The 15651-nt window shown below is 41.1% G+C and overlaps 1 protein-coding gene across 1 annotated transcript in view; it reads right to left on the bottom strand.

Moving 5' to 3' along the window:
• LOC108413656 (NACHT, LRR and PYD domains-containing protein 12-like) overlaps positions 1-15243 on the bottom strand; it is a 29767-nt gene extending 14524 nt beyond the window's left edge. Inside the window, exons 1-6 of the mRNA XM_037543676.1 lie at positions 15157-15243; positions 9374-9903; positions 8680-8956; positions 4649-4741; positions 2110-3901; positions 206-379 (exon numbers count right to left, since the gene is read on the bottom strand). Of these exons, the coding sequence (XP_037399573.1) occupies positions 206-379; positions 2110-3901; positions 4649-4741; positions 8680-8947 (2327 nt within the window). The 5' untranslated portion in view covers positions 8948-8956; positions 9374-9903; positions 15157-15243. The remainder of the gene's footprint in view (positions 1-205; positions 380-2109; positions 3902-4648; positions 4742-8679; positions 8957-9373; positions 9904-15156) is intronic.
• Positions 15244-15651: the final 408 nt, after the last annotated feature.

Below are 15651 nucleotides of genomic sequence, written 5' to 3'. Positions count from 1 at the left end.
GATCAGAATCACCCGTTTCAGAAAATTCAGTTGGTTTCATGCAGTTAGCAATATACTCAGATTATTATCAGCTTCATTAGAAAATATCCTGTCGGAAATATGAATATAACACAATACATACATACATACAGCACAATCATTAGCTGCATCCTTCTGTGATGCTGGAGTAGAACAGCGAAATGTCATCACATTTAGGAAATCTAACCTGAGTATCTCCAGTTTACAGTCTGAACTCTTCAGTCCAGCAGAGAGCAGCTCTACACCGGAATCCTGCAGATCATTGTTACTGAGGTCCAGCTCTGTCAGAGAGGAGTTTTCTGTTTGTAGAGCTGCACTCAGCATTTTAGCGGACTGTACAGTGAGGTTACATCCAGCAAATCTACAGAGAAGAAGAAAAGAAAGTGAGTAAAATATACGCACTCGTAACTTTACCTGCTCCATAAGCTCATTCTAACTGCACTACTGTTTATCTTTATACCCACAGACCTTAATCTGTCTGTGCCTTATGACACTTTAATGTTCATTTTAGGACCTTCTTACATTCATAATACTCTTTATTCATCTATTTTTATAAAATGAATGTTTATTTTTACGATTAGTGTTTTTTAAATGTCTATTTGAATTGACACTTTTCCTGTTTACCGTCTATGTAATGTTACTGTTACACCATGGGGTCTGAGAGTAACGCAGTTTCAGTGCACTGTACTGTATGTCCTGTACATGTTGTAGTACTGACAATAAAGCTGATGTGACGTGACAAAAAGGTGGACTTAATGAAGCGGCTGGTCCATGTGAATGTGAAGGAATATTTATGTAATTTAATTGTACATAAATGATTTAAATAATTACTGTAATGTATTTACTGCATTAGCTGTATAAATAGTTTGATTGCTAGTGAATGACTAACTGTATATTAATTTATTAAATTCTGTAGTTGTGTAGATCATTGTCCTGTTTGGTTAATGCAGCTTATCTGCAGTTGTTTGTGGTTTGTGTAGATTTTAATTTCATGTATGTATTAATGTGTATTAATTAAATTGAGGAGTTGGCCGTATCATCTGGAGATCATGAGTTCGATCCTTGATGATCCAAGAATCCAAGACAGCACAATTGTCCTCGCTCTCTCTGGATGGGTAGGATGACCCCCCCCCTCTTCTCCCCATCACTCAACGCAATGCTAGTCAGCGCAGACGTCTGTTAGCTGACGTGAAAGTTTCACAGGTCTCAGAGGAAGCCTGCACCAACATTCATCCTCCTAGTGTTGGTAGTATCGTGTGATTGGGGGAGTCGTAACTAGTGGGTGGAATTGGAAAGGACTAAATTGGGGAAGAAATTGGGTAAAAATGATTCATTATTTCTCAAACTGCAGCTAGGAGATCACTGAACCTTGTATGATGTGGAGAAAGGGTTTACTGTTCTTGTGTTGGTCCTGGAAGAACGTTGTTTTGTTTCACTGTGTACTTGTAAACAGCTCAATTGATAATAAAGCCTTACTTGACTTGACTTGAAACACCTGAAATCCATAATAAGAAGGGATGTTCACATACATTTGGCTATATAGCATAGTCTTCTAAAGGGTTAAAAAGGCCTACTATTCATTTAGAAATCTACTTCATTTAGAAATTGAATATTAAAAGTTCAAATATAGTCAAAACGCCTTTTTTCAGAGATTTTCAGCTAAATTAGCAACGACAAACATACAATGCAGCACACCTGTTTTAAACTGGCCCACATTGTTCATCATTCTGGCCCATTTCTACTGTGCACTCATAAAATGTATATCATGTCACACTATATTCACTAGTTTACTTATTTCAGCAGCAGTACTTGAATTTCATAATGAGTTAAAATAACCCAGGAAGATTTGCTACATATTTTGAAGGTTGGTCAGCAATGCATTCAAAATCAAGTCAGAGAAAACATCTGTAGCTCACCAAAGCTTTGTGCACTGCTTTTGTGTATTTTAAATTTCTTCTACAGAAGATTAAAATACCAGTTAAAATGAGACTCGCAAGCTCACCTAAGATGTCCTCATTATGTAGCTATTAGGACTTCATTTTATAAAATAAATAAATAAATAAATGAAACTTTCATGAAAACAGTACTTACAGAGCTCGTCTTGTGCTTTTCACTACTGGCAGTAGGTTCCTCAGTCCTTCGTCTGATGGCTTGTATTTCTTCAGCTCAAACTTCTCTTGAGTCTCTTCTGACATCAGCAACACAAACACCAGAGCTGACCACTGTGTAGATGACAGATTCTGTGTTGAGAGATCTCCTGAGTTCAGGTATTCCTGAATTTCAGTTGTCAGTGAATTGTCTTTCAGTTCACTCAGGCAGTGGAAGAGATTGATGTTCTTCTCAGAGTGTTTTTTCTTCTTGATCTTTCTTTTAATGTAGTCTGCAGTGTCCTTTAGACTCTCTTCTTTGATGTCCATTTCTGGCTGCAGACTCTTAAGGAGCCTCTGATTGGACTCCAGGGAGAGGCCACAAAGGAAGCGGAGGAAAAGGTCCAGATGTCCATTTTCACTCTTCATGGCCTTATCCACTGCTGTCTTGAGGAGATCACCCAGTGTATGTTTAAACGACCACTTTATTCTCTCACTTTTGGTTTGAAGGAGTGGGTTACCTTCATCTCTGAATGTGAGGAAGACAAAGGCGGCAGCAAGAAACTCCTGGAAACTCAAATGGACAAAACAGAAAATCTTCTCATCCTTTTTAAAGATTTGTGTACAAACTCCAGAGTAGACTACAGCTTCATCAACATCAATGCCACATTCTTTCAGATCCTTCTCATAGAATATGAGTTGTCCTTTCTGTAACTGGAGGAAAGCTAGTTTTCCGAGCTTCAGTACACCCTCTACTCCCAGTCTGTCTCTCTCAGATGGGGGAACTGTACTGTCCTCACGTTGCATTGTGCTGTATTTCTCAGTCTTTTTTCTCGTCTGAAACAGCAGGAATCGTGTGTACATTTCTGTAAGAGTCGTGGGAGCATTTTTCAAGTCTTTGTCATCCTTCAACATTTCCTGTAGCACTGTGGCTGAGATTGAGCAGAAGACTGGAATGTGACACAAAATGTGGAGACTTCTTGCTGTCTTAATGTGTGAAATGATTCTGCTGGCTTGATCTTTAGCCTTGATTCTCTTCCTGAAATACTCCTCCTTCTGTGGGTCATTGAATCCACGTATTTCTGTCACATGATGAATTTTCTCAGGTGGAATCTGTTTGGCTGCTGCTGGTCGAGTGGTTATCCAGATAAGAGCAGAGGGAAGCAGCGCTCCTTTGATGAGGTTTGTTATTAGTCTATCAATGGTGGTCTCCTGTGTTACTTTAGATAGTTTCTTCTGATTAAAATTAAGAGTAAGTTTACTTTCATCCAGTCCATCTAATATAAAAACCACCTTACACTTGTCATTCAGGATCTCCCTCACATCCACATTGTGGAACTCATCATGGAAGTAAAGCAGAAGATTCCAGAGGCTGTACTGCTCCTCTTTGATCACGTTCAGCTCCCGAAAGGGAAGAAACAGAATGAAATCTAAATCCTGGTTGCATTTGTCTTCAGCCCAGTCAAGAATAAACTTGTGTACAGAGGCTGTTTTTCCCACTCCTGCTATTCCCAATGTAAGTACTTTAGTACCAATCTCATTTTGACTGGATCGTGTTTTGAAAATGTCACTGAACTTGATTGGTTTTTCCTCTATTTTGGGATAAAAACTCTCTATCTGTCTCACTTCGTGCTCAGTGTTCACTCCTCCTGTGCAGCCTTCAATCACATAAAGTTCAGTGTAAATATCCTTCAAAAGCAAATTATCCCCTTCTAGTGAAGTTCTGTCATACAGCTTTGCCAACTTTGCCACAAAATGTCTTTTCAGTGCGTCTTTTACAGCTCCATCTTCTTTAGCTGTTAAAACGTAACAAGAAAACTAAATGTTATTCCATTTTTATTGACGTGAGTAAGGATGAGTGGTTTTGACTAAACTTGTATTATACAGAATTTCTTCTGTTTTCATCTTTCTTTACCACACTTTTCATTTTGCACACTAGTATGACTTATATTAGTTAAAAACAAGGATATATCAGAAAGACAGTAATAAAACTTTTACTAATAAGGCTTAACAGAAAGTCCACCTATGATACATACTACACAAATTTCTTATTACATTTTATACATATAATCTAAACTGTCTTCTTTCTCTCTTTCAGTACAGCACAGAGGAAGAAATGTTATACAGTAATTAGTTATATGTGTCTACAAAGCTATACAGTAATTAGTGGATTTGGTACATATTCTAACATGTTAAGTTTAAATGGTATATTTTGAAGATATTTCAAATAGAAGCATAGACTTTTCTACATGGCCAGTATGTGCCAGAGTGAGGCCAAGATTGCTGGAATGTAAAGGCTTTTGAACCTACAAGCTTCCTCATGAACTACATGTTACTTTCAATTGAAAACTCAAAATCCTGCATAGTCTATGACCGGCTTAACCCCCGCCTGGAAAGCTGGCCCACAGTATAAAACCCCCCATCACCCTAAATACAGAGAATAAGTGTAATGTTAAGGGTTTGTATTATGAGCACCATGATGTTTACTTTTCTATCATTGCCATGCACTTGTGAAGATGATGATGATGATGTGTTGAGTTTACCTGCAGTAAGAGCACTAACTGAGACTCCAGTCTGAGCTGCAGTGGAGGAGGCTGCTGCAGTCTTACCAGTTTCCTCTTCACTTCTGTCTCCACCTGAGACAGTGAACATTAGTAATGAATAAGCAGTACAAAACAAAAATACACACAAAACAAAACAAAAAAACATCCCTGAGCAATTATTAATTAGTAGTGAGAATAAAAATATAAAACAAATGATGTCTCATGTTCTGCCATGCTAGGCAGAGTCTACTTTCCCAAAAAAGTGATATAACACAGAGAGCAGGTACCAAACAGCTGTAACTGTACAGCCAAGTACTTCACTGCTTCTGAAAGCATGCACATGATGCTTCAGGCATAATTTCTTGATTTGAGTGCAGCTTACATTTCCATTAAGTCAATGGAAAGTCTCTTCAATCTCTAAAGGAGGAAATTCCTCAGTAATTTGTTGGTGCACACTCTGTTTGGATGATAAAGAGAAAGTAGTCAAGAATCCACAATTGATAATAAAATTGGTTCTTCGGTTTTGTCGTTTCCAAGAGCTGTCCCATCTGCCCGGGTCTAGACATGTATAAGTATCTCTAATATGTTCTATGCTATTGCCCTAATAACTGACTGTAAGAAATAAAGGATATCAACAAATAGTGAAAAAGGATAAAAAGTAATGAAAAAGGACTTCAGCCACTGAGTTCTTGTGGAAGGAAGGAAAAGGCCTTGTCTTTACTGTTCATCTACTGGTGCATGACTTTAACGCTGTTAATGAATATTCCTATTTTGACCCTTTAAACCACGGTTTTGTCCCCCAAACCATTGCTATTTTCATGCTGTATAATGCTTGGACTGACTCTGCATTATGCAGCTTTTAGATTTCAAGCTCCATTTGTATCATTCTTGATAAAAATAAAAGGAATATACATCAACATGCCATGAATTGGCTACTAAACTTCATCACCTCATTGATAAACAAAACTATTCGCTCGTCTGGCTTCACATGCATTTGTGAGGTCACTGATGTTGGACGAGAAGGCCTGGCTCACAGTCTCCACTCTAATTCATGCCAAAGGTGTCCTATCAGGTTGAAGTCAGGACTCTAATCAGGCCAGTCAAGTTCTTCCACACCAAACTCGCTCATCCATGTCTTTATGGACCTGCTTTGTGCACTGATGCACAGTCATGTTGGAACAGGAAGGGGCCATCCCCAAAGTTGGGAGCATGAAATTGTCCAAAATCTCTTGGTACTGAAGCATTAAGAGCTCCTTTCACTGGAACTAAGGGGCTGAGCTCAACCCCTGAAAAACAACCCCACACCATAATCCCCCCTCCACCAAACTTTACACTTGACACAATGCAGTCAGCCTGGGTTCAATTCCCCGGCCGGGCGACCAGGGTCCTCTCTGTGTGGAGTTTGCATGTTCTCCCCGTGTCTGCGTGGGTTTCCTCCGGGTTCTCCGGTTTCCTCCCATGGTCCAAACACATGCAGTCAGGTTGATTGGACATGCTAAATTGCCCCTAGGTGTGAGTGTGTTAGTGGCTGTCTGTGTCTGTCTGTCTGTCTGCCCTGCGATGGACTGGCGACCTGTCCAGAGTGTATCCTGCCTTTCGCCCGAAGACTGCTGGGATAGGCTCCAGCACCCCCCCGCGACCCTGACGGAGAAGCGGCTTAGAAAATGGATGGATGGATGGATGGACAATGCAGTCAGACAAGTACCGTTCTCCTGGCAACCACCGAAACCAAACTCGTTCATTGGATTGCAACACGGAGAACCATCAGTCTAGAGAACACGTCTCCACTGCTCTAGAGTCCAGTGGTGGCGCTTTACTCCACTGCATTCCATGCTTTGCATTGCGCTTGATGATGTAAGGCTTAGATGCAGCTGCTCAGCCATGGAAACCCATTCCATGAAGCTCTCTATGCTGTTCTTGAGCTGATCTGGAGGCCACATGAAGTTTGGAGGTCTGTAGCAATTGACTCTGCAGAAAGTTGGTGACCTCTGCGCACTATGCCCCTCAGCATCCGCTGACCCCGCTCTGTCATTTTACATGGCCGACCACTTTGTGGCGGAGTTGCTGTCCCTCCCAATCACTTATATTAGACACACGTTCAGCATTGTCTCCTCATTATTCACCACCATCACTGTAATATTTCATCATCAACATTAACACAGGAAGGTAATCAGAGGGGCGGTGGAGTTCGAGTCGGCAGCGTCTGAGATTTTTAAAACGCAGAGTTAGAAAAGAAAAACGTCTCCCAGTGAAAGCCGCGTTTTACAGTAGAAATAAATGGAGCTCAACATGCTGGTAGTGAACTACGCTGCCTGACACAGCTGCCTAAAAACCATAGAAACTGACCTTTAACAGCAGTTAGGACCCTGTTGGAGTTCATCCTAAAGTTAGGACAGGATTTAGGAGGTTTAGTCTAGTTAGGATGTTTGTGTGATGCTGTTTTCTTATGCAGAGTTAATTATGAAGATAGGAGCTGTCATACTGTAATAGTTACTGTCCTAAATTCAGTCCTAAAGAAGCTGTTATGGAAACAGATAACTTTAAATTTCAGACTTGAAATGTGATATGACCCCTGATGTGTAGTGTCATTGCATCATAAACATATATACTGTATAACAATATATACTGTATATTAAGGTGGTTTGATTTTTATATGTTTAAATGTCTCTCTTATACATTTGGAACGTGTTGCAGGCATCAAATTCAAAATGAGTGAATATTTGCAAAAAATACAACAAAGTTTATCCGTGTGAACATTAAATATCTTGTCTTTGTAGTGTATTCGATTGAATATTTGTTGAAAAGGATTTGCAAATCATCGTATTCTGTTTTTATGTTTTACACAACATCCCAACTTCATTGGAATTGGGGTTGTACATGTGGATAAGCAGGGAGGGGGCACGCAGCAGGAAGTTTAATGTCTGAGGGGGGACCGGACTGTAAAATGTTTGGGAACCACTGCTCAGCGCTATATGGTTAGGGGTCATTTTGTTTACTTCTGTTCTGCTAGATTCACCGCAGCTCTGGTGGTGGTTGTTGTGTTTAATTATTGCCCTAACAGTGGATTTAGGCATGTAGCTATTTTATGTAGCCACTGGCTGATTTATGAAGATCAACACACTTGTCTCATTTCATTTGTGTTTTCTCTAATCTCTAATCCCATGTTGATGAAAGACTAAGGCACATGTGTCAGACTTCAGTGCAATGCCTCAATAAACACATGCGAGTCAACTCATTGGCTACTTAGTAAGGCCTTCATGAGTTAAACAAGAAATTTGTGATTAGTGTTCAACTTGAGCGTCAAGAGACATGATGTCACTGTGACACGGTTAGTCACAGTATGCGACGGTTACCCCACCATTAACTTAGTACCAATTATGATACAAAACAGAATACGATGATCTGCCTTCCGCCCAGTGACCGCTGGGATAAGCTCCAGTACACCCTCACGACCCTGAGGGAGAAGCGGCTTAGAAAATGTGTGTGTGTGTGTTTGTATGTGTGTTTACAGTACATAATAATTGCTAATTTCATTTTCATCACTTGCTTAATACCGTGATATTGTGAAAATTTACCAATAGTGATTAATACTGAATAATGGTTTGATCTATTTTTGAATAACATTTTAGTTAAAACCCTAAATTTAAAGAGGACCCTCTTGATTTTATGGCCCAGTGTGTCCTGAATTTCATTTTCAGTGTGGGCTGTTAAATTCAGCCCAAAGGTGTCCCACTTATTAACCCCTAGAGCTGTAGCACTCAGAACGGTAGTGGACGTGTTATGTTTTATGCTTTATTGGTCCTACAAGAAAAAATAATTTTACTGCCTAACTATGCCAATCTGGGAGCAGCACAGCGTCACCAGTCTGGGGCAATGGAGCATTAAGTACCTTCTCCAAGGACATGACCAGGTATACCTAGTAAGTTGTGGGATTTGAACCCACAACCTTCTGGTTGATGACTCATTTTCCCCCACCCCTAGTCTACCAGACACCTTGTAGATCAAATTAAATCACACACTACATATTTTACCGTTTTTGAGTTTTGTTGTTAGCTCCTCAGCCAGTTGGTTCTGGTTCATCTTCTTCAGGATAGCCAGTGTGACCTCTACAGCTTTGCTGTGTCCATATCTCTGCACCATCTGATCCACAGTGTCAGGTCTGTCTGCCCTCTCCAGAAAAGCCTTTTGGATGGAGGTGAATCCTTCCACACCATTAATCAGATGCCACTGGAATGTTTTCAGGTCTTCTTGCCCAAAGTTTTGAAGACTGTTCAGCAACTCTTGTTGATTTGTTGCCATTTTATATAGCTAGAAATGAAGACAGACACCAGAGTGAAGTATAATAGAGGGTTCTGGTGACTGAAAGGAAAACAGGAACATGTAGCAGTAAGTGTTTCTAAAAACAGACCATTTATTGTTTAAAAGAATCTGCTTTAAAAAACACTCAATGTATGTTTAGTGTCATTGATAACAATACCAAGAGACTACAAATTCAGATAACTGACTTTTTTTATATACTGTTGTAAATTTTAAATGTAAATAAAAACAAAATGCCATGATGTGCATGTAGCCCCTTGTAAATTTGTGGCTAACTTTTATTTCATTTCATAAGGCAACCTTGCTTTAAAATGTTGAAAATTATTTTAAAAACTGTATAAAATGTTAAAATGCCGAGTATGATACTCAAGAGTTAAGTGTTCTCATTTGCTGTCAGAAGTTGTCTACCTCTGTTGTACACTTCCTGGCCTGTTGACTGGCGCTCTGTCTGTGTGGGGGCGGGAGGAGAAGAGTGGTGTTGAGCGGGTGTAGAGAGAGGAAGGGGCGAGAGGTGAACACTGCAGCGACCGGTAGAAAAAGTCATGTAAAACACGTTATATTTCTATTTCTCTTCAAGTCAAGAGCCAGGTGGTCAATCAGAGAACCCCCAGAGTGGCCTGTCCTGACTGAGTGTGGGAAACGGGGGAAACTCTCCCTCATAAAGTGAAGTTCTGCCTTTAGTTACCGCTGCTGTTGGCATTAAGCTCTGCTGGTATCATCCCAACCGGCTGTCATGCAGCTACCTGCTGGCTGGAGCTCACCCTCTCGGTGAGATTAGGAGTGAGACTTGGAGACCCACCAGTTGCTGGTGTATCTTCTACACCACCCCAGGAAACCACATAGCGGTCTGAGCTGCCTCTCAGACTTCCTCTGGACAAGCTGGATTTCCCTGTCAGAAGCAAGGTAGCAGCTCTCCACTCCATCCCCCATCTTAGACCCTGAGTGAGTCAAGGCAAGTTAAGTGTTTTTTTTCTGCGCGAAGCGGCCATTTAGTTTGAGGCCCCCACGTGCATGAGCAGCGATCGGGCCCACCACAAGAGACACACACACACAGAGAAAAGGGGTACCCCATATTTATTTCCTCTTATTTCAGTATTTCTGACCAGATTCATTTAAAGTTTACTGGTACAGTTTGAGTGTGAGTGTGCACACGTTAGTGCTGTGTATTAATAGGGTATTACTATACATTTCTGGGAAACCATTGAACACTAAATTGTGTATTTTATGTTTTTTTTTCCCAACTTTTTTGGAATGTGTTGCCGCCATCAAATTCAAAATGTGCACATATTTTCATAAAAATCACAGTGAAGCGTAGAGTGACACTGGCCTGGTCTCAACACTTTATAATACACTTTCACAGCTCGAATGTGATTTTCATCAATGTTACAGGCTCGTTCACTGCTGTGGCTTGTAAACGGCTTTATCCACCATCATTTTTGTGTGGCTGTGCTTATGCATTCAGGTTGAATGTCTATACTCAGTCATGTTTGCTTTTCTCAACAATATTCAATTTTTTTCCTTAACCCAGTTACTTTAATTACAGCAGATCAAAGAAACAACAAAGCAGTGCTTCAAATTAGAAAGCCATGAATGTTAAGGAGGAAGAACTGAGTTAACTTTTAAAGATGAAAAGGAAAAGAAGTCACATAAAAACTGAGAAAGAGAAGTGCCTCACTGCACCAAGCAGCAGACAGTATAAGGCATAGCTGTGGCTGGTGAACTAATATTAATACAATAATTAAGGTTAAACGATATAGTGACTAAGGTCAATTAATACAGTAACTACAATGAACTAAAATAAGAACTAAGATTAATAGAGTAACTAAGGTTAACAAATGTAGTAACTAAGAATAACTAATACAGTAACTAAGGCTAATTAATGTAGTAACTTGCATTAACTAGTAAAGTAACTAGGAATAATAAATAATTAATATAGTAACTAACTTGATGAACTAATACACTGAGGTTAATTATAAATAATATACATAGTACATATACAATAACACACAGTAAATGTAAAATATTTTTCATTATTATTATTATTATTATTATTATTATTATTAAGAACAACATGGTTACTATCAGTGACAATGATAGTGTAGTTCTGGCTTGACTGCCACTGACATGTAGAGGGCGTAATGCAAGACGAGACTTTACTGCTGTAATAAGTGGCTGTGGATGTGTTTGTGTGTTGTAGGTGCTAGTCTCTGCAGGGCTGTGTGGTAGTCTGTGTGGATTTATGGTCAGCCGTCAAGTAGAGTAGTTGGAAGTGAGCTGCCTGTTTCCACGAGACCTGGCTGGTGGACAATGTGCTCCATAAAATAAAGATTTTTATTCTCTAAAAATCTAAAATTTTAGATTTTTAGAGAATCATAAAGATTTTCCCGTGAAAAAAAATTAAAAGGACTCTGATCAACTTTTTTTCTTTCTTGATTAACTGATGAGGCCAAAACTCTCAGATCCTTCACTGATGTCCTCAAATGTGTGAATGTTTTTGTAAAGGTGCTAAAAAAAATGATCAAGAACAGAAATTTCCCGACTCTCATTCTGATCACTGTGGCGTTCGCGATTGCCATACCGGATCGGTCGAGGCCCGGGTTAACAACGACCGCCTCCAGTGCTGTTGACCAGCAGGGTGCCGGTGGAAATTGGACTACTGTAGGTCGAAGACCATCAAAGAGGAGAGGAGGAAGGTGGGTTAGAAGGCAGCGAGAGAGAAGGAAAGGCAGGAGTGTGGAGGTTAGAGTAGGGACACTGAACATAGGGACAATGACTGGTAAAGGCAGAGAGCTTGCAGACATGATGGAGAGAAGGAAGGTAGATATTCTGTGTGTCCATGAGACCAGATGGAAAGGAAGCAAGGCCAGGAACATTGGAGGTGGATTCAAACTGTTCTATCATGGAGTAGAGAGGAAGAGAAATGGAGTAGGGATAATCCTAAAGGAACAGCTTGTGAAAAGTGTTCTGGATGTAAAGAGAGTGTCAGACAGGATCATAAGCCTGAAGTTGGAGGTTGATGGTATAATTTTGAATGTGATCAGTTCATATGCACCACAGGTTGGTTGTCAGTTAGAGGAGAAAGAGGAATTTTGGAGTAAGATGGATGAAGTGGTAGATGGTGTCCCTAGAGAGGAGAGATTAGTGATTGGTGCAGACTTCAATGGACATGTTGGCGAAGGGAACAGAAGGGATGAAGAGGTGCTGGGTATGTATGGTGTGAAAGACAGAAATGCGGAAGGTCAGATGGTTGTAGATTTTGCAGAGAGAATGGAAATGGCTGTGGTGAACACGTATTTTCAGAAGAGGGAAGAACACAGGGTGACATACAAGAGTGGAGGGAGGTGCACACAGGTGGATTATATCCTTAGCAGGAGATGCCACCTAAAGGAGATTGGAGATTGTAAAGTGGTACCAGGGGAAAGTGTAGCAAGGCAGCATAGGGTGGCTGTCTGTAGAATGAGATTAGAAACAAAGAAGAGGAAGAGAGTGAAGACAGAGCCAAAGATTAGATGGTGGAAGCTGAAGGAGGAGATGGTTGCAGGCAGTTCAGGGAAAAATTGCAACAGGGCCTTGGGGGCAGTGAGGAGCTACCTGAGGACTGGGAAACTACAGCTAAGGTGGTGAGAGAAAATGGCAAAAATGTTTTGGGTGTTTCGTCTGGTCAGAGGAAAGAAGACAAGGAAAGTTGGTGGTGGAATGAGGAAGTCCAGGAGAGTATTCAGAAGAAGAAGGCAGCTAAGAAAAAGTGGGATAACCAGAGAGATGAAGGAAGTAGGCAGGAGTGCTGTGAGGCTAGTCGCATAGCGAAAAGAATGGTGGCAAAGGCAAAGGCTCAGGCCTATGATGAGCTGTATGAGAGGCTGGACAGTAGAGAAGGAGTAAAGGACTTGTATCATTTGGCTAAACAGAGAGATAGAGCTGGAAAGGATGTACAGCAGGTTAGGCTGATAAAGTATAGAGAGGGAAATGTACTAGTGAGTGAACAGAGTGTTGAGTAGATGGAAGGAGTACTTTGAAGAACTAATGAATGAGGAAAACGAGAGAGAGAGGAGGACAACGGGGGGAGAGATAGTGGATCAGGAAGTGCAGAGAAATAGTAAGGTGAAAGTGAGGGCAGCTTTAAAAAGGATGAAGAATGGAAAGGCAGTTGGTCCAGATGACATACCTGTGGAGGTATGGAGATGTTTAGGAGAGAAGGCAGTGGACTTTTTAACCAGGTTGTTTAACAAAGTCCTGGAGAGTGAGAGGATGCCTGATGAGTGGAGAAACAGTGTACTGGTCCCCATTTTTACGAACAAGGGTGATGTGCAGAGCTGCAGTAATTACAGAGGTATAAAGTTGATGAACCACACCATGAAGGTATGGGAAAGAGTTGTTGAAGCAAGACTAAGGCGAGAGGTTCAGATCAGTGAGCAGCAGTTTGGTTTCATGCCCAGAAAGAGTACCACAGATGCAATTTTTGCATTGAGAGTGTTGGTAGAGAAGTACAGAGAAGGTCAGAAGGAGCTACATTGTGTCTTTGTGGATCTAGAGAAGGCATATGATAGGGTGCCAAGAGAGGAACTGTGGTACTGTATGAGGAAGTCAGGTGTAGCTGAAAAGTATGTTAGGTTGGTGCAGGACATGTATGAGGATAGTGAGACAGTGGTGAGGTGTGCAGTTGGAGTGACAAATGGTTTCAAGGTGAAGGTAGGGTTACATCAGGGATCAGCTTTGAGCCCCTTCTTGTTTGCAATGGTGATGGAAAGGTTGACAGATGAGGTCAGGCAGGAGGCTCCATGGACCATGATGTTTGCAGATGACATTGTAATCTGTGGTGAGAGTAGAGAGCAGGTGGAAGAGAATCTGGAGAGGTGGAGGTTTGCACTGGAGAGGAGAGGAATGAAGGTCAGTAGAGAGAAGACGGAATACATGTGTGTGGATGAGAGGGAGGCAGGTGTAAAGGTGAAGATGCAAGGAGTAGAGGTCGTAAAGGTGGATGACTTCAAATATCTTGGGTCAACCATCCAGAGCAATGGACAGTGTAGAAAAGAGGTGAAGAAGAGGGTGCAGGCAGGATAGAGTGGGTGGAGACGGGTGTCTGGGCTGATGTGTGACAGAAGGATAGCAGCAAGAGTGAAAGGGAAGGTTTACAAGACAGTAGTGCATCCTGCTATGATGTATGGTTTGGAGACTGTGGCTCTGTCTAAAAGACAGAAGGCTGAGCTGGAGGTGGCGGAGATGAAGATGCTGAGATTTTCGTGGGAGTGACAAGGATGGACAAGATTAGAAATGAGCAGATCAGAGGGACAGTGAAGGTAGAGCAATTTGGAGATAAAGCCAGAGAGGCCAGGTTGAGATGGTTTGGACATGTGTTGAGGAGGAATAGTGGACATATTGGTCAAAGAATGATGGAGATGGAGCTGCTGGGCAGAAGGAGAAGAGGTAGACCTCAGAGAAGGTTTATGGATGTAGTGAAGGTGGACATGGATATGGTTGGTGTAAAAGTAGAGGAGGCAGTGGATAGGGCAAGATGGAGGCAGATGATCCGCTGTGGCAACCCCTAAAGGGAGCAGCCGAAAAAAGAAGAAGAAGAAGATAAACATTGTTAGGCGTCTGCTACCTGAGCCTGATGGGCCCTTCAAAATATCAGATAGACATTTTCACGTCCATTATCAGGCCAGGTTCAGCGGTGATTTTTATTAAATTGTAAAAACTAATGTGGTTGTAACTTTAAAAGACAAGACTTTAAGTAATGGAGCTCACATGATAAACAATCTGTTAACTTATCACAAATTCAGTGAACTTAAAATAGTAAATCAGGAAGTTTACTTACTTTTATTAGTTAAAATGATTGTTTTTTTCAGTGTTATTACAGAAATTCTCTGTCTCTCTTCTATTTAGTAGAGTTATAGTCTAGAGCTGATGAGGATGCTGTGTCATCAAGCTAAGCTGAATCATGTGAAAAGTTAGTACTATAAAGTTCTGGGCTGGTTAAACATTTTCAGGGCTGTAGCTCCTGGAAACCCAGTCCAGGCGACACCCCTGTTCAGTATCTGCTTTGCTACATTACCTTTAGTTCAAACCTCCACTAAGTTGAATTAAAGAACCCGTAAATACAAACAGACAGAACACCTTGAACTGTACAAGCATGTTCTACATTATAACACTCATTCATATTCATACTGAATATTCATACTTAATAAACTCACTCTGTGAAATCCAGTGCAGGAAAAACAGTTCCTCTTCTCTGATGGTATCTGCTTAAAGTTGTTTCCGTTTTCTTTCACCCAGTGGCAACAGAAAAATAGACCATACTTCCTCAATTCACTCTCTTCCCCTCTCTCTCTGCCCCCCCCCCCCCTCTCTATCTTTCCCTCCTCTCTCTCTCTCTCTCTCTCTCTCTCTCTCTGTAACGTTGAACTACAGAGTGCATACTGGTATTTTAACACTGCGCTTTAAGAACCTATTGTAATTTCATATTTTTCAGGCCCAGTACACTTGCTAATATGTATGTGGTCCAACAGCTTGTCTCCTCTCAGGTGTTTTACAAGCGTCAATCTGCTTTTGTGGATTAGATTTGCTCCAAGTGACCCCTGGAAGACTGAGAATAATGAAAGGTGTGTGCTGAATGTGGTAAATGCTCCCCATCTAATTCAGTTGCATTCGGTTCAGACAGTGTTCCAGAGGTCCCCTTATCACAATGC

The sequence above is a fragment of the Pygocentrus nattereri genome, chromosome 12 (assembly GCF_015220715.1).
Source record: "Pygocentrus nattereri isolate fPygNat1 chromosome 12, fPygNat1.pri, whole genome shotgun sequence".
Classification (NCBI taxonomy): domain Eukaryota; kingdom Metazoa; phylum Chordata; class Actinopteri; order Characiformes; family Serrasalmidae; genus Pygocentrus; species Pygocentrus nattereri.
Note: the sequence above shows the minus strand (reverse complement) of the source record. Positions and strands in the feature narration are given on the sequence as shown.